The 24685-nt window shown below is 34.4% G+C and overlaps 3 protein-coding genes and 1 long non-coding RNA gene across 7 annotated transcripts in view; 1 reads left to right on the top strand and 3 right to left on the bottom strand.

Moving 5' to 3' along the window:
* The first annotated feature begins 69 nt into the window (after positions 1 to 69).
* On the top strand, positions 70 to 19249 carry LOC132909140 (adenylyl cyclase-associated protein 1). 4 transcript variants are annotated; one of them, XM_060963740.1, is made up of 9 exons: positions 3899 to 4697; positions 5945 to 6157; positions 8245 to 8599; positions 8685 to 8969; positions 9108 to 9349; positions 9428 to 9606; positions 9679 to 9885; positions 16590 to 16733; positions 16954 to 19249. In XM_060963740.1, the coding sequence occupies exons 1-9, from the start codon at positions 4037 to 4039 to the stop codon at positions 17035 to 17037; spliced, it is 2370 nt and encodes a 789-aa protein (XP_060819723.1). In that variant the 5' UTR covers positions 3899 to 4036; the 3' UTR covers positions 17038 to 19249. The 4 variants fall into 4 exon arrangements, with proteins under 4 accessions (XP_060819725.1, XP_060819724.1, XP_060819723.1 ...); XM_060963742.1 differs by lacking the exons at positions 3899 to 4697; positions 5945 to 6157 and adding an exon at positions 70 to 221; XM_060963741.1 differs by lacking the exons at positions 3899 to 4697; positions 5945 to 6157 and adding an exon at positions 1023 to 1183.
* LOC132909142 (uncharacterized) lies at positions 1830 to 2970 on the bottom strand. Its single transcript, XR_009658499.1, has 2 exons — positions 2869 to 2970; positions 1830 to 2793 (listed from the first exon to the last, which is right to left on the bottom strand). It is a non-coding gene; the product is annotated as an uncharacterized LOC132909142 (long non-coding RNA).
* On the bottom strand, positions 9899 to 14522 carry LOC132909139 (uncharacterized protein PF3D7_1120600-like). Its single transcript, XM_060963739.1, has one exon. The coding sequence runs from the start codon at positions 14231 to 14233 to the stop codon at positions 10121 to 10123; it is 4113 nt and encodes a 1370-aa protein (XP_060819722.1). The 5' UTR covers positions 14234 to 14522; the 3' UTR covers positions 9899 to 10120.
* A 447-nt stretch (positions 19250 to 19696) lies between the features above and the next one.
* The window catches only part of LOC132909138 (uncharacterized), a 33292-nt gene continuing 28303 nt past the window's right edge, over positions 19697 to 24685 (bottom strand). Inside the window, exons 7-13 of the mRNA XM_060963738.1 lie at positions 24431 to 24628; positions 23399 to 24110; positions 22906 to 23106; positions 21832 to 21966; positions 21359 to 21636; positions 21044 to 21241; positions 19697 to 20848 (exon numbers count right to left, since the gene is read on the bottom strand). Coding sequence (XP_060819721.1) covers positions 20607 to 20848; positions 21044 to 21241; positions 21359 to 21636; positions 21832 to 21966; positions 22906 to 23106; positions 23399 to 24110; positions 24431 to 24628 — 1964 coding nt within the window. The 3' untranslated portion in view covers positions 19697 to 20606. The remainder of the gene's footprint in view (positions 20849 to 21043; positions 21242 to 21358; positions 21637 to 21831; positions 21967 to 22905; positions 23107 to 23398; positions 24111 to 24430; positions 24629 to 24685) is intronic.

The following is a 24685-nucleotide window of genomic DNA, read 5'->3' as shown; positions in this document are numbered from 1 at the left end:
AATATTTAAATATGGGCGCATGCGCGATCAACAATTTTAAGCTCGCGCAATAGTAAGAGTAGTACTTCCGGTATCCGGCAAACGCCCCAGTGTATGTAGTTAGTTATGTTGTCAGATTGAATTCTTGCCACTTGTGTATCGTGTTTGTTGTGTTGTTATTAAGTCGATTGTCATAAAGTGACAGTATACATATCGCTGACTTTCACCGAGGCTTCATACTGGTAAGTGAATTGTCATTAATTTATCAATACTTATTAATGCATCTCACTGCCGCTAGACTCATATTAACTTTGCTGAAAACATTTTACTATTTACGAGCTTCCGCAGTTTACATTGTCTGTACTTTAATGTAATTTATATATAAATATATACATATATGTGTACTCGAAAAGTGCAATATACCGTATGTGTAAGTTGAACAATTATAATTGTTTTTTCGATAAAAGATACGAAATTGCATTTGGTTTGGTTATGAACATGGTTATACTTGTATGTATCTCCTGCTGTGTTTCGACTGTGAGTCATACTACGCTGCACCTGACACTTGACACCTGGTAACGTATTTTAATCCTGTACAATGTTTAAGAGGTATCTAAATTTCATTAAATAACATATTTTAATTACTATGTTTCATATTTGCCGTAAAAATTGAGATTTGTAATTTAAAAAATACAAATAACATTTTTAACGAAGGTATTCAAAATTTGATGTCTATATAAGGATATATTTATTTAACGTACGAAGTTATTCAATTTAATGCTAGATAGAAGTATTTAAATTTATATAAAGATATGTTTTTGATTACTCCTATTTAAAGGTACTGCTTTGAGATATAATAATCTTATTAAATCTTGATAATGATTAACAAAATATTCATTACCAAGATTTTGTATTATTAGGTTGGTTACATGATACGGTCCTGTGATTCTGACGCGAGATTAAAATTCCATCGTGAAAGCTGACGAAGTGAGTCCGTTATCATTATTCATCATCTACACGTCGAACGCATTAGTTTTTGTATTTTATTTATCATTATTTTGCTTATCATTATATTTTTTAACAGTCATTTGCGTGATTAGTGAAAAACGTTATTTTGAAATGTCAGAACTTAGTAAAACGATAGAAGATAATTCCCGAATGGTACCAGGTGCTTATAAAAAGGTTTTAAATATGTGGAAAAATCGTGAGTATAAATTAAAATTCTTTTATTCTCTGATGCAATATGGAAAATGATATGTACTCTATTACTGTTTATAATACTCAATGTTTGATTCATGAAAGTTTAACAAATTATCAAAAAATTAATATATTATATTAACTAATTATAATTTTGTAGTTTTTTAATGAATAAACCATATGTGAATGCAAAAGATGGTTATGAAGCTATTATTACAATTATAATAAATATTATATTGCGAAAATTTTATGCTGAGTATGTATTCAATTCTTATAAAATAACGATCAACATTTTATTATTTATTTTTATGTCGATCATTATGTAACATTACATAAATACATGATAATTTTTTGCTATAATTCATAATAATGGAATTTATATTAAGCATTGATCGTATAGGATATAATTTAAAACATTGTAATATTTTAGTTTTAGATAAAATTTATCATTATCAGTGTAAGCTATTTATAATAAAGCGAAGTCTGATAAAGAATAAATACGTTCATAGGTATACCGAAAATGTGAGTCAAATGCGAATGAGTCATTATGAATTATTTGATCTTCGTTCCGACCTGTCTGTGAGAAACGTTTTATGAGTAAAATTTTTTTCTACATAAGGCACGTGTGCTTTAATATATTCTTATATCAGTAGTAATTTTATACTAAACCAGATCTTATGATTTTATTTATTGACTAACATCCTGTTAGTAGTTACATTCATGTATCCAACTGAATTAGTAATCCGTTGGACTTTTAGTTGCTGCGAAGAACAGTTACGGGTTAAAGTTTGACGGTGCTGTTAGAAACGAAGTTAGATTTCGAAAGTCCTGCGCTGCACGTGGCTCTTTACCTAAGGAACCTGCAACAATTTCGGGTCTTGACCACCCTGCGGCAGCACCGCAGAGTACCGGTCGAAACCTAAAGCAGTAGAGCATTGCGCCGGCTGCTTCTAAAGTAGACTGTTTTAGAGGGTAGACACTCCACCCTTACGAATCTCGTGAAATCATTCAACATTTTCATTCGCAATGTGCAATCTAACTCGAGTTCAACTTTTTATCAAGTGTCAATAACGCTGAAATATCTGGAAGTGATTTGATATCAATTGTTATTTTTTAAATATTTGGGTGGTGTTCCAAGAGTTAAACAAATTTTTTGCCAAACTATATATTATGGTATTAAGTCGACCGGTTAAAAAGGATATACAATTGAAATGAGCGTTGCAAACATTTCTTAGCGAGGATGGTACATTAATCTCGTCTCGTGCACAATATTAATTTACATTCTTAATTACATTCTGTACGGTTGAGTTTATAAACGTGATTCATTACAGATAAACGTATGTAAATTTTCTCCGACGACCGAACGTCTGTCCATTCGCGATTCTATTCGTTATATTATTCGCGTGTATTGAAATTGAAAAGCATGCGCTTGTGATGATATCCTGTATACGTGTACGTTTATCCTTTGACTGCTACTTATCAGATTAGCTTCTGGTTCATTTTCTTTCATAAGATTATGAAAAACACGAATACGGCTCACGTTTGGAAGGATGTACGGTTACTGCCAAATAGAATGTCTATTCTTTTTCTAACGCGGAATTTATTTTCTTCGTACATCTTGTAATCCGAAACCATTCTAAAATAGAATTTAGCGTTTCGAAATATCAAAAAATTTCATGATCGTCTTTTTACTTATTTGCATTAGATGGGCATACAACGTCCATTTCTATATCTGTTACACTGATCTCGTAAACGTAAACTTGGGCGTTGTTGGAATCGATCATCGCGCCATCAAGGGAAATTCGCGGGGAAAATACACGCCTATACACACGATTGTACGATTCCTCGAAAGTGTCGTAATTTTGTTGCAAATGTTCTCATAGGTATTTATTATGAAGACGTTACGTATGTGTTCCTAGAAACTGTTGCTTGTAAATGATAAAGTGAAGATTTTTGAGTCGTTGAAACAATAAATATAAGCTTGATAAAACTTACATAAATATTTTATCTTTGTTAATATTGACAATAAATGATAGATATAGCTCTTCCGATGTACGTTGATCGTTAATCAAACTGTTTATTAGTAGCTTCTGTAAAGAAAGAAAGTAAATTGATGTTAATTACTAATCTTATTGTTTCGTTAAAGCGCGTATTTGATTGTTAGTTTATGATATCAATGGATACATACCGTAAATACATAAACCGGCTGTGAACAAATGTAATTTATACCGGCTGTACATCAAACAATTTATAGTTGGTGATTCCCGTGGGAAATCCGGTTGAAACGAAATATTCGGTTGCTTGGTTGAAAAGGGCCAACAGAGCTAAAATATTCAAGTACCAGTTTCAACTATATACGGCTGTGAGGGATCAGCGTTGAACTTGAGCCTAAATATTAAAGTATTCTTCTATCCGCCGTTATTATCTTCCATACTATTCCGATTCAATAATCGTTATATATTAAGAACCGTTTACCCTATTTTCTACTTAATATTGTTACATATATTTTAATCTATATAAAAGGAAAAAAACAAAACGACACGAAATTCCGAATTAGCAGTCAATATTTTACATTGTTACGAAGTTGTCCGTACTTGTATATAATATATATTCTCTCTCCCTCCCTCTCTCTCACTCTCTCGTTGATACGTATGAAATGTATCGATCAATTTTATCGGGTCTTTCGAATCAATTGATTCGAACGGATCAAACGGTATCATTGTAAAACGATCCTAGTTGATAAGAGCCACGTGACATAACACATACCGGCCTATCGGTTTGAAAGCATCGAAAGTTCGGTTGAAAGCCGGCGAAAGGCGTTTATTGCTGATACAAGGGAAATCCATAATCGATATTGACGATGTTTAAATGCTGTGTGTGCAACAAAAGCTCAAAGAAGGAGAGGCCGAACGGCGAGGTGACGAAGTCGACGCCAAAGAAAAATCAGAAAGCGGTCGACTCGCAATTAGTTGGCATTGATTCATCGAAGCTCGAGGAAAACGGGCCGACCGGTAGACAAGAGAAGTTGAACGGCGACGTGCAGAGATTTGAGAAAGTTTCTCCGTCGATGGAGAAAAACAGCACGGAAATGGTCGACGACCTGACCGTTAAGAGTCCGTTGCCTACCGGAAAGCGCGACGAGGTCAACGATAATTCTCTCTTGCGAACCGAAACGGTAGTAAAATCGAACAATAGCAAGAAAGATGACAATGAGAACGATACCAGAAATGAGGGTGATCGAACGAAATTAGAGAAGGAAGATGGCGAGGTAAACGGAAGTAAGGATGCTAATGGAAACGGAAAGGCGGAGAAAAATGATAATGTAAGCGGATACGTGGATGAGGGAGGAGCGATGGAAGCAATACTGAATTCTGGGGTTTCTGATACCCTTAAGACCAATCTTTGTGACTCTTTCGCGCATATCGAGAGAACGATCGATGATGGGCCCGAGGAGGAAGGCGATGATTCCGTTTTTGAAGATTGCCCGAACGATACCAACGCGAATAAAAAGACGCCGCCAGGTACATATATCCTATTGCGCAGTTTCTCCTTGGTAAAGAAAATAGATATTTTTAAATTCGTTTAAAGATGAAAGATTCGCGCAGGACGTTAAATTATACCTTCCGATGAATAGAACGCGTTATATCTCTAAAAAGTGACAGTAAATATGAAAATGCGATAGTAATTGAACTGGTTTATGCGTTAAATTTCAATTTCACTTTTTTGAGATACTGATTCACTCTCGAAATTACACATATTTTAATATTTACATTCATAATGTATATATACATAATTACGTTTGTTGCCCACCAGAATGCATAATTCCGTGACCTGCGAACGAATTTTTCATTTTAAAGCAAAGCCAAAAATGGAAATTTCCTACCGTCATTTATAAATATGCAATTTGCTCGTTACACGACTCGTTCTCCCGTTGATTTTTCAACATTTCCTTACATGTGATTTACAATATTAATAACAGTATCAAATATGTTAAAAATTCATTACAAGCAATTACATGCTAAATGAGGAATTTCATTATCGTGTTGGAATGTAGGATTTGAAATGCGTTAAATTATTTTGAATTATAAACGAGGAAATTGCATACAACGAATAATGGCTATACGAAAGTGTATTTCAACGCTTGTCGTAGAAAAGTTGTATGTCCATATTATATGTATTATACAAGATATTTTGAAATTACATTAGCATATCAGACAAATTTTAAACCAATTCGAAAATGTACATACAAGTGTAATGCAAACATGCACTTATTGTTAGTAAAAAATTAATATGCTGGAATTTTTTTTTGGAATATTTTTGTAACATCGTTATTAGCTAGTTTTTGAAATATTCCAAAGATTACTGGGCTTGTTAGCGTATATGTACATTTTGAAAAAATTGCATCTTTCGGATCATCCTTTTATGTAGAAGACTGATAGGCATATTTCAGTTAAACGTTAATGCACGAGTCAACGTTGATGATAACTAAATAACGTGACTTACTAATATATAATAAGTAATTGATTGTTCAACTATTTTATCGATCGTTATGAACTGTATATAGTTTGCAATAAATATCCTGCAACTTTTACTAAACTGAATTTTGCCATTACGATCATGATTATTACAGAGCTAACGAAATTTCAATATGTTTTGTATAAGGCACATAATACATTCATAAAAATTTTCTAAAAGCGTTCAACTGCATTTCGTGAGTCACTGCAGATATGTAGATAAAGATATCTATATTGGGGTGTACGATGCGCAGTTTCGTCAATTCCTCGGTGGCTTTCGGAGGAGGAAGACGGCGAGCACGACTCAGAAGAGTGCAGCGGAATGCAGGAACCACCGGCGACGCCGGTTGCTCGCGACGAACTAGCTTTAAGACGTCACAGATTCTTCTCCGATTTGTTACACGTTACGCAAAACGCGACGGAGCACAGAGTGAGGTTCGACCCTCTAGGACCGATGGTGCACGCCGGTTAGGGTTCACCCTAAATCCATTTCTTACTTTACATGATTCTTAGATCTTCTGTTCGAGTTATTTACTTGCTTATTATTTATTTATTATTATTATTTATATGAGAATATCGGATACAATCAAACCGATCTATTCTAATTTTCTAATTATGCTTCAGAATGAGTGGAAAATACCTTGCAAGATGAGTGCGGTATGATCGTGATTTGGAGACAGATGAGTGATCTTAAGGATTTTTGTAAATCAAGTCCATTCTATGGCACCTTGGAGGGCTGGAATTATTATAAATATTAATATTATTATTTCTTTGAAAAATTGCTTGAGATTATACTTAGGAAAATATTTCATGTGAATAGAGATATTAGTTGAAAAATGTATGCAGTTACAAACACTAAGAATTTTATGATTGCATCGTGATTATTTAATGCGGTTGACTAAATTTATTTGTATCAAGATTACAATACATGTTCCGAAAATTTAGGATAGATTTTTCTGAACAATTGATTTTAGATGAAATATGGGACAAATGTCGTGTGATGTTTCCGTCAAAACTTGAATATTATGACTAATTTATCAATATTTCACACTGTGTATAAGAGAATGTTATATATGGTAATTATTTCTCAGGAAAATCATTTGTTTTCAAGTTGGGACAAGGAGTTTTATAACTTTACTCTGTTCCACATATTGTTACCGTCCAGTGTAGTGTTTCGTTATTATTCGATCTATTTTTATATTTTGATCTATTTATCTTTCAACTTTTTGGTGTATTATTTCACGCTACTATTGTTTTCATTAGAAAATGAGAAGAATATTTAAAATAATTAGAAATAATTGTCATTAAAAATACACACCAGTGATTTCTTGTTTTTTCTTAGTCATGAAATATACATTTTCTTTTAATTATAAATATAAAACATCAATGAACAATATACATCTATTTTTTAATTTTATGTATATAAATAAGTTATAAATTAGAAAGTATTTTGTACTCGAGTGTTTACATGATTCGTATACAGATATGCGGAGAAATTTTAATTATTAAATTCTTATTAATGCGTGAGATTCCATACAGAATGGTATCTACCCACGCGTGATTCAATTTCCGCAGATTTTCTAAGAATAGGTCGCGGCACACACCCGCGTTGAATATCATTAGAGCCGTAGTTTAGTTCTTCAAGCGTTTCTGAAAAGGCTGCAGGATCTCGTCTGTGAAATCTTTTGTCCGTACAAGAATAATCTTTAATCAGGGAAAAGAATAATTAAGCCAGGTGTGTCTTTGTAATTTAGAGTGGCATAAGTCACAGAAACACCGGTAACGAATTCATTCATTTGTATATTATTTCATATTTAATTATAAATTTAAAAATTGTATAATTTAAAGCAAGTTATTCTTTGACCTTAATTTTCTTGTGGTTCATGAATTTTTATAGTAGTCGAAACGATGTACACTTATTTTAAGATTTACAATGTGATTATCGTTTAATCTAATCTCTTTTAATGTAATCTATTACTTACAACTTTCATTCACAGTAATTATCAGGTACAATTTTATAGTCATCGTGAATTTGTTTCATGTTAACATTTTCAAGTACACATAAATTTATTTATAATATTACATGTCGCTTGCAACATAATGATCTAGTGGCTGTAGATGTTAATGTAACTATTTATACGTTCATTCTATATTTAATTTAGTCGCTCTTAATGCGAACTTTCGGGAATATATTTCTTTCAATCACCGAAGATTTTCTGTTAATCGGTATTAATAATTTATTAGTTGTGAATCAACAAATTTTGTTTCATTGCCATTTCATTTTCAAATATTGGGTTTATAAAAGTATAATTATAATAAAGAATATTTTATTATTACATTCTATGGATATTTAAATTTAATTTTGTTTACTTTTTGTGTGTATTTATAGTTACTTTATATAGAAACAAACAAAAATGAGATATAGAAATGATATAATAATAATAATAATAATAATAATAGAAATAATATTGAATAGATAAAAAAATAATTTTTTTATTAACAATATTGGAGTATATTTCCATTTTATATACATATAAATGTATTGTAATTAAAGGTTGTGAAGCTAGCGATAAGGAGGAACATCTAGAAGAGTTGGTAAATAGATTAGAAAACGTTACAAAAAGATTGGAAAACGTAAGAGTCCAATCCATAACTGAAACACAAGATTCTGCTGTTCAAACAAATACACCATCACCAAAGAGGTCTCAAGCAGTAAAAAATAGTGACTCAGTGCTGTCTGCCTCAACTTCTCATTCAGTAGAGAAAAAAGAAGAGGACAAATTTACCAGCATGTCAGTCGCAGGATATAAACAGTTTTTAGACGGACCTGTGAAAGAATATTTACAATTGAGTGAAAAAATTGGCGGTGATGTAGCTACTCACAGCAAGCTTGTAGAAAAGGCATTCAAGTAAGTACTTTACTATCAATTTCTGTATTTTAAATTCTTGATATGTTTATGTAAGTTATTAAGTATTGTAAATTTATTTTCGTAGCATTCAGTTGGAATTTATTCAAACTGCAGCAAGTCGTCCAGCCCCAACAAATCAATCAGAGCAAATTTCTCTTCTTGCACCCACATCTGCACAGATTCAGCAGATTCAAGAGTTTCGCGAGAAAAATAGAGGATCTCAGTTTTTCAATCATCTATCAGCAATTAGTGAAAGTATTCCAGCTTTGGGATGGGTTGCGGTATCACCTACTCCAGCACCTTATATAAAAGAAATGAATGATGCTGGACAATTTTATACAAATCGTGTATTAAAGGAGTGGAAAGAGAAGTAAGTTTTTATTATAGACTATTATTTCTTATAATAATAAGTATGATATCTTCTTATTGTCTTTTTCATATGTATAACAATTTGTTTTCTGGAAATTAATTACTGATGCAGAATTCATTTAGTTTTTTATATCTACAGAAATAAAGTACATGCTGAATGGTGCAAGGCTTGGGTACAGACGCTAAGTGTTCTACAGGAATATGTGCGTCAGCACTACACAACAGGACTTGTATGGGCAAAAACTGGCTCTGCACCAACAGGCATCCCACCACCGCCACCACCGTGTATGCCTCCTATGGGAGACGTAACACCGGCAGATATTGTCGATGACAGAAGTGCTCTTTTCGCCGAAATTAATCAAGGAGAAGCTATTACAAAGAGTAAGTGTAACTGTTTAAATTACTAAACACGGGATTTATTAAATAATGAAATTTTTAAAATGAATCGGCATTTTACAGACTTAAAGAAAGTCACGTCAGACATGCAAACACATAAAAATCCTGCATTGAGAACTGGACCAGCACCATTTAAAGCACCAGTTGTCGATAATGCTATATCTACAAAAACAGTGCCGCCTGCAAATGTACCAATTGATAAACCCCCTGTATTTACTAGAGATGGAAAGAAGTGGCTTGTGGTAAGTAATATCATTTTGTTGCTTCGTTCTATTAGTTTATTCTGTATTGACGAAATTTCATTTTTGTTATAGGAATATCATAAAGGCAATAAAGATCTGCTCATTGACAACGTGGAGATGAACAACGTAATCTATATGTTCCGATGTCATGATAGTACTTTAGTTGTCAAAGGCAAAGTTAACTCCATCGTTATGGATTCATGCCGTAAATCATCCGTTGTTTTCGACTCTGTTGTGTCGAGCATCGAATTCGTCAATTGTCAGAGTGTACAAATGCAGGTATGTTATTTATTCCCATTATCTATAAAAGATGCAACAACATATAATGCTTTCTAACATCATGTGAAAAATATATTTATTTCCAAATGAGTACATATATATACAACATAATTATACGATGTTCGTGTTCTGTATTAAAAGTGTATATTACAAAAATATAATAGACATTATCAATGATGAATTTTATAAATATAGATAAATAATATTATTTATGATCTAATTTTACTTATATTTTTTAATGTTTCGATGTAAGCTTCTTACAAATGTTTTGTAATTCTTCTAGATGCATAAAATTCGATTCCTGGTGAAGAATTTCTAATAGAGCTATATATTCCTCATTGCTTAACTCTTTAGGTGTTCCGCATATTTGAAATTTGTTTAACGCTTTTTTTGACGTTTTTGAAATATTCTCCAAATCCGATATAGATGTACTTGTATCGATAACAGACGGTTTAGCGGTTACATCGACTTCTCTTTGCTCGACAGACAAGAAACATAAATTTTTAAATTTAGAATTTAATAAAACGTTCGACACCGAGTCCTTTTGTGTTTTCGGTACTGATAAATTAGTTGACGTAGTTTGGTCCAGCTCATTACCATTTACGATAGTAGAAACAACAGTAACGATTTTATGTATCCTATCCTTCTCATTTTCTGTGGAAATCCCTCGAAGTTCATCGTGCATTTTATTGGCTTGATTTTCTTCCATCTTTTGTACACTTACTTCTCTATTTTTAATATATTCCAAAAACTTATTTGGATCCACTATTTTTGTCGAAGCGTGGTCATATTTTGTGAATATGTTAACATATATTACCATTTGTTCTTGTGCAATAATATCGTTGCCGGCATTTTCATTTATATTTTGTGCAATCTGCGATGCTTTTATTAAATCTTGTTTATGATTATCAGCATCATTGATCTTTCCTACGCAAGAGTTTACCTCTTCTATACGTGAATCTGTATTTCTTGATTTACCTTCCACTTGAACTTCGTCTATTTCATTTTGGTCCTTATTACTCGGATTATCCCTCCAGAACATAGTCATTGTCAGTGGTCCTCTCACCGGACTCTTAGGTCGCGATTCATTTTCAGTCTTTCGAGCTGCTTCCAATCGACTTTTTAAAATCGGTATGCAAGATTTTGAAGACGTTCTCGGCGTTGGTGACAAAGATTTTAAATGACCTTTTGATTTTAATTTAGTTTCCAACGATTGAGTGTAATGTATAAAATTTGTATTGCTTGGGTATTCGTGTGACCGTGGTGTTATTTCTTTGGGTGATTCGTTCGTTCGAAAACTTACTTGCGATCGGGATCGTTTTCTATCTAATTTAACATCTAATTTAACATCTCCTGTGTTACATCTAGGTTCTGCAGATAAATCGCTTAATTTTGGATATGTTGTGTTTGTACTATCTTCTGCTTTGATTTGAACAGTGTTCAACAAATCGGATTTTAAACTTTTTATGTTTCGTGAAGCTATTGATCTTTTCAGTTTCTCGGATTTTGAAGTATAGTTTTCGTGGCTCCACGATTTCATTGTCGCGTTCGTTCTTTTCATTGTATTATCTTTTTTCGTCTCTCTTGGAGAAACTTGCCGTGGAGATAAATTTAACGAGATAATATTTTGTTCTAGATGTAATGTTTTCATATCATTCGTTGGCAAATTGGGTAGTGTTTCGTCAATCGGAACATTTTCTGCAAATAATAAATTATAATTATCAACAGCATATGCCACTGGAGATCTATTGCTCAGAATTTCCTTTTCTTCTTTTAAAGCCTTTGCTTCTTTAATTATATCAATGTTCTTTGCACAAGGTTTAGAAGATAATGAATTGTTTTTATTAGATATTTTATTTTGGAATTTTGATAAGTTTTGTTTCATATCGAATTCATCGTTTGAAAGTTTGACAAAAGATTTGTCAGTGGCCATGATATTCATTTTCTTAGTGTCACTTGCAATACCTTTTAAATTTTCATGCTTACTGTGTAATGTATTTTCCTTGTTATTTTGCGTATACAGATTAGAGTGTAAATAGCCTTTAAGGTTTTTTGAATGTGTATTATTTAATTTCGTAGTAGAACTCGAGGCTTCATCTGTAAAATACACACTGCTGTGTGGAGAAATAAGATTGGAGTAAGATTTTAAAAAATCCGTCTCTTTTATCAGTTCTTTTTTATTCAGATTTGTAAATAGATTTTGTGTAACTGAATTCTTTTCATCTTGAAAGTGATCATGTTTGTTGTAATTAGTTTCTATTTTATTATAGTTATTTATGTTTGTAGTATCATATTTCCGAAGAGTAATTGTATTTGTTGAACAGGTTTTTACATCTTTTCCATTGATAGTATCATCACTGAAATTATTATTGACGTTCAACCAATCTAATTCTAATTTTTCTTTGTCTAATGACTTGTTAATCAGTACTGTTACAGATGGTGGTTCCGGAATGTTAGAATCATTGGACTGATTTATGCTGGATGTTAATGAATCCCGTATTAAATTTGTTCCACACGAAGTTTCTTTACTCTCACTGGGTGATAATTCATATATTGGATCTTCGTTCTCAACTATACCGTGCATTTCTAATGTTTTATTTATGTTTCTATGGAGCAACGTTTGTTCGATTAACGAACACGCACCAGGATTTCTTTTTAAAGTTAAATTCGAATTGCATGATAAAATTTCTTGATCGTCGTATTTTTCATTATCCAATGTACTCAGTTTCAAGTTCGATATATCAGTTCCTGTGTCTTTAGTAATTCTAACATTGGTACATTGTTTCAGAGATTCAGAGTTCAGAAAATTGTTGGAATTTTCAACCTTCTCCGATGAAGGAGTTTCGTCTAAGTTTTGCGAGAACAATTCTACGCTATTCGTGTCCCGATTTATAAACTCATTTACATTATTCAGGCCCGTGAAATGCTCTTTGAAATTCTCTTTCTCATGATCATAGTCGTAACATGTCCTTTCTTCGTTCGTATTCGCTTCCGTTGTATTTAAACAACTTACAAATTTTATAAGCTTTTCATCAGACTCGTTCAATATGTCGTTTAAATATCTTATCCTTAAATTACTTGGAACTATCTCGTTTCCTTGAAAGTGGTTATGCTTCGGTAAAGATAGCTTATTTTTAATCTCATTTCCTTCCTGAATTATATTACTAAAACTAAAATATTCAGAGGGTGAACTAAGGTTTTGTTTCGAGTCCAAATATTTTTTACACGTGTCCAAGTCTTTAATTTCATTTCGTTGATTAAGGTCTTGTTTCAAATTGAAAAACATATAAGTTTTACTGTTTTTCTCGGTGGAACTGCTAACAGATTGTTCTTCTGATATAATATCCAAGAACTTCGATTGTAGATTATTGTTAACGTAAGAGTACCTACCGTAATCTGATACAGATTCGTTACTTATCCCATCCTTCTTTTCGTCTATGTAGCATATCTTTTCCAGTTCGACACGCGTTAATAATGCTCTTTTGAATTGAAGGGCTTCTTGAAGTAATAACGCTGTCGGCTTGTCATCTAATTCGCTATCCTTTGATACTTGTGTATGGCTCGAAGCTGGTGATATTATTGCATCCTCATCAGTTTCCATTGCAACTGGATATTGTGCAGAGCCACTGAATGGCTTCGCTCGATTGCTCTTCGCGTATACATCATCCGGTATCGGTATGAAATTTTCTGATATTACTGTTTTCTTCTTAACTTTCTTTTCTTCAGAGGAATCCGACGAAATAGTATAATATATTCTTTCAGGTATTCTTTCATATTTTACGCTAGAAGAATATACAGTCTGATTATTTGGAATTATCTGTAATTCGTGGTCATTCGTAGAAGATATTTTTGCATCGTCTTTCCTTGTAAGCAGACAATAAGGATCATTTATGTTATTTACACGATACGCGTTGAACATATTTGAATAATTTCGAATAGACGCTACTGAACTTCTAGTTGTTTCATCGCTGTCGTATTGTTCAGAGCTGTTGGAAGTTGTCCGTTGGATTTCCTTACTGTTATTCCTCATATTTCTATTGGCCTTTATTTCGATATTTTCGGTGTTCTTCAAATTGTCCGTGTCTGTCGTAACTGAGACAAGCGTACTCACGATATTTTTGCAAACGCTGTTCATTTTATTGTTATTATCTCGTTGTTTCTCCGAGGCTTTCGTCTCAATATTTTGCAACTCGTACATACGCAGAACATTATGCAAGCTCTCTAATTTCTTTTTCACTTGGTACAGGGCTTCTTGAGATGTTTTCAGCTTTTTCCTCGGTTCACACGACACTAACATCTTCGAGGTCAGTTGCTGGGGAAACACATCAGCGCAAAACGATATGTTCATTTTGGGGGGCAGTAAACGTTTGTCAATCAGTTGTAGAACTGGATAAATCGCATTCGATAGTTCCAAACGCTGCTCGTTACTTTGCTGCTTTTTATCAATTTTTTCAAGCTTCTTCTCTTCTTTATTTTCCTCCTTTCCGTATCCATTTCTATTATTCTTTTCAAGCTTTTCACTCACATTAATCGCCTCTTTCCCTCGAACACTTCTTCGTTGCTGTAATACGATCAAACACGATCATTGTCGATCTCGGACAATTTTGTCTCCAGATGTAATAACTTGTTCATTTTTACCTGTGTATCTGACCAAAAATTTTTTATCGAGGATTCATTGCTGATCTCGGACGAGCTACAGACTAATCCAAGATTTTTATTGCTGTCGTGTAATTCTTTCAAATACTTTTTGCAATCGTCTATAGTTTTCGTGAATTTCCTACACACCGGGCTCATTTTCATAGTTTCAGCGTTCTTCGAGCTTCTCCTCAATTTTTTCCCACATTTAGCTTGTCTCTTCTTCGAGAACAACGGAACCGATATCGCGTTCCGATGATGCGCTTGGAAATTTTCGTTTCTCAATGTCTCACGATGCTTCCCATCGATCGCATGGTTGAACATAGAATTTAGCCTGAAAATAGAATTTATTAAGTTGTCATTTACATATTTGCAACAATTACTCTGAACGCGTAACCGTACTTTACGGATATATCGCTGCTACTTTTCGACGATTTGCTGCTGTATTCGACTGGCAAGTTTTCTTTCCGCAGATGAGGGTACATCCTCTTTTTCTTTGCATCGAACAATTCGGTCAGACGATGTTCCGAAGGGTAATACTTTGAACACGAAAAGTACGATTCGTTGCGTCTAGGGCTAAAAAAAAAATAGACCAAGACAACCATTATTTCTTTTATCTTCTCTCTCCCTCTCTTTCTTAAATATTTTTTTAGCACCTTAACAATACATGTTTTATCCAATTGTTACGATCATTCGGATTGGACAGAGTTAGTCTAAGGTTTCTTAGATTCTTCTTAAAGTTCGATTTCCGAATCTGATGGGGTAAAGGCCAAGTACCATACTGGAGTTTATACGTTAGTATATTGACTTTCAGTTCAAGATCCTCCACTTTGTATCCAACTTTATTAAGCACATCTTTATCAATGGACGCATCGTTACCACGTTTTCCTTTGATATATATTATACGTAGTAATACCAAGCACATAGATATTACGGCCAGTACCTATGAATATTATTAACGCGATTAATAGAATATTTTAATTCGATAAATACTATCTTTTTCATTTATCTTTTTCTATCCTTTTTTTTTTTTTTTTGAACATAGCGTTCAGATATAAAAAGTCTTATCAGTTTCAAGAACTTACCTGACCGCTATGTTCATGTATTCATAGACCTTTAATTCGATATTCATTGCGCAAGTCAAAAATAATAATTCTCTGTACCCGCCAGACTATGCTTTCGTTCCTCAAGCAGTCGAGAACGTCGGTTACGATCTCGTTCCACACGTAATTTGCGATTGCTTTTGGACATTCCTTCCAGTCAACTTCGCAGATCATTCGCACAGGTTCGAGATTTCCGCCTGCGTACAGCGATCAAGCGTTTAACAACGATTTGCATTTCCAAGTTTTATTAACGAATTTTATTCGTGCAACACGGACAGCAAAGTTTTGTTAATGAAACAGCTTCGTTCAATTCGAATATTACATGTTAATTGGAATGAAGGAGGAGAAAGAAAATACAAAGACTGAAATCTTACCGAATTGCCAATGCATTTTGATAACGGGAGTAAGTTTGTGTCAAGTGTGGGGTGAAAATTCAACTATAGGCTCCAAAAATTTCATCAAATTCCATCTACGATTATTTCTGCCTACACTACGTGAAATGTGGAAAATCGAAAGAAACTGCGATCGGCAGTTATTGCCTCTCGACGTCTATGATATCGATAGTGTACACATATAAAGTGTGTACATAATTACAGATCACAAGATAATTAGGCAAGATCGCAAGACCTTATAATATTCCAATCGAAGATCAAAAGAGAGAAACCTGACAATTATATATTTGTTATTTTCTGATTTTATTATTTGTTATTGTCGCTTTAAACCGATTAAAAAGTATTATCTTAGTATACGAAATATTTTAATATCTTCGATATTTTGATATTACATTCGATACTATAACGAGTAGTATTCTGGAAATTACGAAGAGGATGGAACAATAATATTCAGTTCGAGAGCCAAGTAAAGAGACAATTTTGGGTGTCATAGAATTGATCGACGATGTTTGAAATTCTTCGATGATTCACAGACTATGGTGTTCGATTAATTTCTTTTCTTCTTTGATTGCAGGTACTAGGAAAAGTTCCCACGATCTCTATTGACAAAACAGACGGTTGTCAGATGTATTTGAGCTCGGAATCATTAGACGTGGAATTTATTAGCAGCAAGTCTAGCGAGATGAACGTTATGGTACCTCGAGGAAATGGAGATTATGTAAGTTTGATGTGTACCGGTAATTTGTACACATTGAGGTTTCAGAATTTTCCAATCAAATTTTGTTAATTTATTCTACGAGTATAAATAGGAAAAAATTGTTCCCTTTTTAATTGAAATTTCTCTCACGATCCAATGAAACTGCTCATAAAACACAGTGAAAGATTTTGAGCAAAAAAAGGAAACGTCTTTTAATATTTTTTATTTTGCATTTTTACAGGCGGAATATCCCATACCGGAGCAATTCAAAACGACCATCAGTTCCAAAGGTCTCAGTACGATCGCTGTCGACTCACTGGGCTAAAGCGTCGATGATGACTCAATTATCCATAGCCTAACTAAATGTCTGTCTAAGAGTACAGTTCATTAGAGGTATCATCTTCAGAGGATTCGTCGATCTATTATTTATTGCTTCTTTAATTAATTTAAGGTTTTAGAAGAAGAGCGAAGAATTAAAGGAGAGATGCGAGTATACACTTTTCGGAAGTATAGAACTGAATTAGATAAATCGATTGAATGTTTTAAATATTCGCAGCTCTATTATATTGTTTCGAAGGTATTTGCCGCATTTCGTGAAGATCATCGACCCCATTCCGAATTAAATTGTAGAATCACGTTTAAAGCGATGCTCAATCGATCGAGCCTTATTAAATTTTATGTATAAAAACACACGGTTATTCGACCTCCTGTGGCTCGATATTTTGTAATATAGTCTTAATTAGATCCCTAGTAATTGTGATTCGTCTATCGAGGTGATAATGGGATGAAAATGGGGTCGACATTCTTCACGAATGTGTTATTAACGCACGTTGGTGCTGATACGAGGAGACTGTAGGTTCGATTTAAGTATAAAGCTATGGACAAAAGTTTTTCTACCTTCGAATCGGACCTTTTATACATTTACACCATTTTTTATTGCGAACGAACTTTTGTCCACACCGTCGGAATCGTTTCTCGGGATTTTTCAGTCGACTCGCTATGGAATTGCCACTCGACGTTTTCGGTGGGAGAAAAGCGAGCGCCGCACATGTTAAACAGTTTCCGAGGAAGCAGAAACAGAAAGCATTCACGAGTCATTAACAAAGTTGCTCTGTATATTAAGCGATATCATATTAATGGCTTGTCGTACAGAGTATGTATTTCGTTGTACGTGGGAAATATAGCAGAGGTGGATACATCACGCTAAAACAGGGAAAAAGAAATTGATAACATAAACTCTTTGATATGATCTTGTTTTCGAGTTATATCTTGTTTTGCGTTATTACTTACTTACCGTCAGAGATTATTTCGAAGTGGACTAGTCTCATCATGGATCGTCGAACTCGTTCAAACAGACGAGATGTTGCACGGATTTGTAAGCAACTTTGGTACGGTAATGAATGTTCTAACATCGTCAATTAGCGTTTTAGAAACTACAGATTTCAAATGTCTTCGTATTTAATAATCGAGCAAATTTGGGTCTGGAGAGTGAGCTGACTGAGAAATGGAGCCTGCACGTAATGTGTGTTAGCTAAAAAATTAAAAGATCGTTGCAATACAAAACAAGCTGTAACTGGAAAACCAGCTCATATTTGTCTGAGCTTTTTTTCTTATTTTAGTGTGCTGGATTTATGCCTAGTGTATTTCCTATATAGAACGAGATAACTTGAGACTTTTGCACCATTAATACTTTACATATCGTTTCCTTATAGTACATAACGCATTAATTCAATCACGTAGAGCGTAACTGATTGGAAAGGAATTATTTCGTGCCAGTATATATTATAATACACTTTTCATTGAATTTTCAAGTTTGTGCTTTCAGTTTGCGAGTCTTCCGTGTTCATCAATGTTCATGATGTGTAAATAGAATGGGACGCTGAATTTATTTAATGAGAAACAAATCGATCGTTTATGCGCGTGCGTTTGAGAACTTTCACACTCGAAAGGTATTTTTCGAGACGTCGTGAGATGAAAAATGATCAGGAATAACGGTTGTGCTAAAGTGTTGATGATCCAGCCGCGAAGGATAGATATTCCCCGAAACGATAAATGAATTGTAAACTCGATATTGAATTTTAAAAGCGTGCTGTTTGAACATGACGTAAATTACATTGTGATTTTTACCTCTTGGTATATTGTGCTAATCGTAGGTATAATCTAATATTAGAACTACTTAAAGGCACGATCTAGAATAACATGATCATAATAGAGTAACAATGAAGCAGTTCGATCCTTTTTTTACCAGAGGAAAAGACGAAGGAAAAACTCGAAAGAGACACGACTTTTTAAAATAATTTATATACCTACATATGTACGTATGTAGTACTATGCTCGTTTGGTTTTAGAATGATGATGGTTTGACTGAGATTATTTATCATTAAGGATCGCACTGCCTGTAATGCCGTACTCTTTAACAGCCTTCGTTTTAATATCGATAGAGTATTATATCGAGGATAATTAATATTTATTTCTGAATATGATTTTCAGTGCTATTTCTAATTGTCCTAATAAAACAAATTAATATTCCATTCAAATCTTGTATTCGTAATTCTTTCCGCTTTTCAAGAACTTGGAACACGATTAAAGTGTTTTAAATACAACAAGAAATTGCAGTCCCTTCTCATCAAATCACAAGATGTCGTTTATACACATGCTATATCATGTTCTTGATTATTCCAATTATTACTAAATGCACAGACTATTATGTACAGATAGAAATTATTTAATTTATTACATTTTTTCCAACACCATATTGAAAGATATCTCCGTATTTTTATGGTCAGACGATTCATCTGATTTCGAGTGCCATTGAAGAAAACGTCTTCCAATACTTTCGCGAGTCACTATAATTATTAATAACTAACAAAATTTTGTTATTACAATTTGTTCGTGGTTCTCCTACTAAGAAGAAGAAGATGAAAGACATTGAAAGTTTTGTACAGTCTTAATTCAATGATCAGGGACTTACCATAAACGGCGTCTTTCTTTTCTTTTCTGAAAATTCTTGTTTATTAGCATCAAAAGAATCTTTTTACATAATTAGATACGACATATATACATACACGTTACGTTAAAAATCTTCGAACTTACGAAGAGACTGAAGTAATGAGCACGATATAACGTGGCCTTGAGATTCGTTTCGTAATTTAAGCAAAAGAATCAAAATGCCAGGTTCGACTATATATCCCTATGCTAGCAAGTATTTCCGAGTCGATCACGAGTGACTCAGCAATACTATTCTTCGCGACTATCCGTGCTATTTTCGTACGAATCGAGTCGCGAACAATCTTCTAACGCATAGTCATTAGTAGATTTATTCTCAAACGTATAACTCAAACGTATTAATGTTAACTATCAAACGCAAAGATAATTGTATAGAAGAGTATAAATCAGTGTTAACAGTATCGTTAATTATCATTAATAACCGAAACTCTTTACAAATATTTCACACCGATGTACCATACACTCTCTAACATTTATCTTCAACTTTTGATTTCTAGCTATGTATTGCACATCTATGTAAAATCAACGAATATTTAATATTTCACAGCAACACTTCCAACGATGGAAAATTTCACACTTTAATCGTGAGACGTTTCTTAGTACCTACGTTTCTATTAATTACCTTTATATCTATTTAAACATTCATCTTTTCCCTAACGTTTTGTCCCTTCCATTCCAACTTGTAATTGACAGATAATATTTTCACTATTTTTGTCTTTTATAAATTTATACCTTTTCAATATAATATTATGATCGTGATATCGTCGTAAATACGAATTTTAATATTATATTATAAACGTAAATTTATAAATTCCACTATTAACTGATTTGTTCGTTCAATGCGCATGATCGGACAAATAAATACGAATACGATCAGTCTTCATTTCGCTACAAATTAAGAGGGCAATTACGTTCGTCGCTACCGTCCGAACATTCTAAGAACCCGTTGCATATTCGAGATTTCGGTAGACATTCGCCTAGAGGACATCGATGGCCCTTACACGAAGCGATCGAGGATCGGATATCTTCCCTGGAAATCGCATACTCGATCCAAGGAAGATAGTGGTGTACTTTCGTGTAGACTCCAGGTCTTCCAGGTCTCGCGCAACCATATCCATTTGAAGTGATGCCTGGAAAGAAGGATCAATTAATACCCGAACAGTATGACAGGACTTGGCGATCATCCGTGATGTTCACTCGTAACTTGCAATACTATTTAACGATCTTGGTAAGTCCAAGTACAGATCAATATTTAAAGATGATAAATTATGGCGTTTGATATATTATTATCGTTTCTTCCTTTTATTAAAAATAGCTGTGTTTACCATGAAGAGTGTACTTGTTGTCTGATCCCGAGCAAACCAATGGCCCACCACTGTCTCCCAAGCAAGCGTCTCTTCCACCATCCTTCAAACCTGCACAAAGCATTCCTGACGTTATCCTGTACAATGGAAGAAACAAAGTTTTCCTTCGACACTCCTCCGTGGAGATTACCGGAAGTTGTACTTCTTGCAGGGTATCCGCTGTTCAAAGGAAACATATTTTTTTATATTTTTGGTATATCGTTATAGACCAGTGTATCTTTACGTGGCTAGCTCTTTTTTGTTTTTACGAATACCTGACAAATAATCATAACTTACGAAATATTCTTCCGATCTCGAATAACTGTCCCCATCCGGTAACGGTGCACGTAGTGCCACTTTTTGGTTCTGACTCTGGAAGACACACTGGTCGAACGTAGTCGCTGAATGTGACTGGTTCTTCGAGCCTCAGCATCGCTATGTCGTTTATGAATCCGTTATCGATGTAATCAGGATGCAGGGATATGTGATCTAAACGTAGCACTTGTTCGTACGGACTCGGAAAGCTTCCTCTGCGAGTCGCTCCGATTCTTGCGACCCAATACTCGTCCTGAGCACTGCGACAGATATTGGAATACACCATCAGGTTATTGCCATCAATTTTTGCAACTCCTTAAAATGTTTGTATGTTTTCCAGTGGACCGGTTAGCCTGGTCTTAATGTTCAAGCTTGAATCGTCCTTGTGTATCATTCGTTTTTCTTATAATCGATGTAATTAGTTTTATTTGTGTTACCAGTACACTATTACTTACTGATAGAAACAGTGTGCGGCAGATAAAATCCATCTTTCGTTAATCAGAGCTCCACCACATTGATAATCGCCTTCCTTGTACAGAGCTACTTGCCATGGCCAGCTTCCGGCTGATGAGCTTCCACCTCCGACTATCCTGCAACGTCGTGAAACATTCCATCTGTTTCAATGTATACATCTTAAATGAGTTGTTCGTTTTATCGATGTATTACGTTCATATATTGTAATGTACAATTAATAGATTTGTATGCATTTACGAGAAATCTGAAACCGCGAAACTCCACGGAATGCACATAATATGCGAATTTGTAGGAATATCCATAATCTAGTGACAGCTCCGAGATTATAAAATTGTTTATTTTCGAAATGAAAATTGAAATGTGTGGACCATAATTCTTTTAAATCGATAAATATGTCTAAGTCTTTAGAATTAATGTCTCTTGAAGATAGAGACCTAATCTATCAACGTATTTAAATTTTTATTTCGCAACTAAAACATCTTTCAAGTTACTGAGCACGAGTTGGTCTAATCTTTTACTAAACTGAACAAAAAGCTACGTTGATAATTTCAAAAATATAAAATTTCATTAGAAACGAAACAAGTATAGCGGTATAACAAATTCCTCATCGTAACGCAAAGCCGTTTAATTCTAAATAACGATGTCATTATTAATATCCGATTGTTTCCAATTACAGGTAAAGCACGTTTCACAGTAATCGTTATCCTTCGACGAAATTTAAGAATGATTCTAAGCTACTGAAAAGCATCGTTAAAAAAAGGAAGACGACGGTCTTTTTCCGGCGGAGCTAACTTAATATTCTCACGAGTTTCGATAAAAATTTACGAGCGTATATATCACAGCAGGTATAGTTACTTATCTCGAACGACGACGATGACCATAACGATCGCGATCATACTAATTTTATGCGCATCTTTTTTAATATCGTTTTGCCATCGATACATCGCTATTATGGAGGCACAGAGGTCATTATCCTCGAATGAATTTGTATACAAATAGTTTTGTAAATGATCCGGTCGGCATATAATTATGAGAAACTGGTTCAGTGAGTGTACCTGGCCTGGGATGGGGCCTGAGTTCTTATTCCACATTCAAGGTTCTTGCACTTGACCCTGAGGATCTCGCCAGTCGGGCACTCGGAAGGCTTGAAAGTCAAGATCGTTTTATCCAAAGGTTTCTCGTTGTACGAGAGCGTGTAGTACGACCTCACAGACGTTGGATTTTCGTCCAACACCTTTTCCACGGTTTCGTAATCTCTGAAAGTTGTCGTACACATTGGTCACATTTGAAACGAATCTGAAATTGCACGTACAAATTGCAAGAATCTAATCGGCACGTTGTTTGCGACGCTAGAAGTATTTTTGTCAACAATCGAGGAATTCTTTTCGTTCGTAGAATTTTAGATCTATGTCGAATCTTTCAAATAAATTCTTGCTTTTCTACGTATCGTACGGCAAAATCTTTTAACTGTAGCAGGCGATATTTCACGCGATAAAATTATACGAAGCTCGTTACGTATGGATCGATACTTTGACCGAAAATACTTACTGATATGTAATTGCCTTGCAAACAGCTCTACCAAGATCCTCGATAGACCAAACAGTTTGTCTCTCCTGCAGAAGATTATCCATTCCAGTCAAACACAATTTCCCCCATTTTCCATTTTTCCTGATATTCAAATAACCCTTCTCGTTATAATTATTCACTTCTTTCTTCAAATTCATTATCGACGTTTTATCGTCGTTTTTCGCATTTACATGGATCGAGTTCCCACGCGTCAACATGTGTTTCACGTTCGACGATATTTCTCTTCCGGAAACGAGAGTCGTAGTAGCGTTGCTCCGTTCGCGATTCTCGAAAAATGTTTCACCTTCCTCGATCACAGACTGGTCGTTGGCTCTTACTACTTTTTCTAATCGTATATCATCTTCAAACGCGTGCAAAGTTGTCGACTCGAAGATGGACGATTCCACCGCTTCTTGATCATACAGAGCGTCCTTGTTAGTGATGGATTCTATTTCTGAAAACTGCCCTTCGAACGATGGATGTGCATCTTTGGTTACGCTGATCTCGGAATCAATGTCCTTCCTGGCAAAGCTACTCGTTTCTTCGTAATTTAACGTTGAATCGTCTTCTATCAGCGCCGCGCACTTCTTCTCGTCCTCTCCGCCTGGACAGTCAGTGTAGCCGTTGCAAACTTTGTCTTGGTTTATGCAGGTTCGACTGTTGCCGCAGACGTATTGGCCTTCCTGGCACCAATCTATCGAATTAGAAAATTATCGATAAATCTTTACCAAGTATAGAGTCAACTAGGATTTTGTTAGCGTGAATTGTTATATTTATAACGAGTTTATTAATTGCTGTATTTTCGAACATGTTAATCCTGCCATAGACCTCGAATTTTTATCGCAATCTCGTCCTCGTTTTAGTAAACGAGCACGCCTTCAGTGCGTTAAGAAAATATCTCACGTACAATTGAACAGTTACGTACATCGCTAACGATTTCTTTAACTTTTCCACGAATCGAGTGAGATTTTCCAACGACAGGAAAACACGATTGAAAGATCGACTGATAAATACCACAGTCCGTTTCGTCCGAATAATCCCAACAGTCCGCCACACCGTCGCAAATTTTCTCGTGTAGGAGTTGCGCCTTTAGAAAGTCGGCGCACGTGCAGTTTGCTTCATCCTCCGAATTCGGACATTCACCTAACATATTGCACCTGCCGCTGGAAGGCAAGCATTTTCCGTCTTTGCATAGGAAACCGAGACAGTGATCTGTAAAAACGCGTTGTATAACGTTATCGAGAGACTACAAAAGATAAACTTGCATAC

The sequence above is a fragment of the Bombus pascuorum genome, chromosome 7, assembly GCF_905332965.1.
Source record: "Bombus pascuorum chromosome 7, iyBomPasc1.1, whole genome shotgun sequence".
NCBI lineage: Eukaryota > Metazoa > Arthropoda > Insecta > Hymenoptera > Apidae > Bombus > Bombus pascuorum.
Note: the sequence above shows the minus strand (reverse complement) of the source record. Positions and strands in the feature narration are given on the sequence as shown.

Coding starts and splice junctions, on each gene's coding strand:
- LOC132909140 (XM_060963740.1), top strand. CDS start 4,037: ATGTTTAAATGCTGTGTGTGCAACAAAAGCTCAAAGAAGGAGAGGCCG. Junction 8,600..8,684: donor CTTGTAGAAAAGGCATTCAA/GTAAGTACTTTA, acceptor TTATTTTCGTAG/CATTCAGTTGGAATTTATTC. Junction 8,970..9,107: donor TTAAAGGAGTGGAAAGAGAA/GTAAGTTTTTAT, acceptor TTATATCTACAG/AAATAAAGTACATGCTGAAT.
- LOC132909139 (XM_060963739.1), bottom strand. CDS start 14,233: ATGAACATATCGTTTTGCGCTGATGTGTTTCCCCAGCAACTGACCTCG.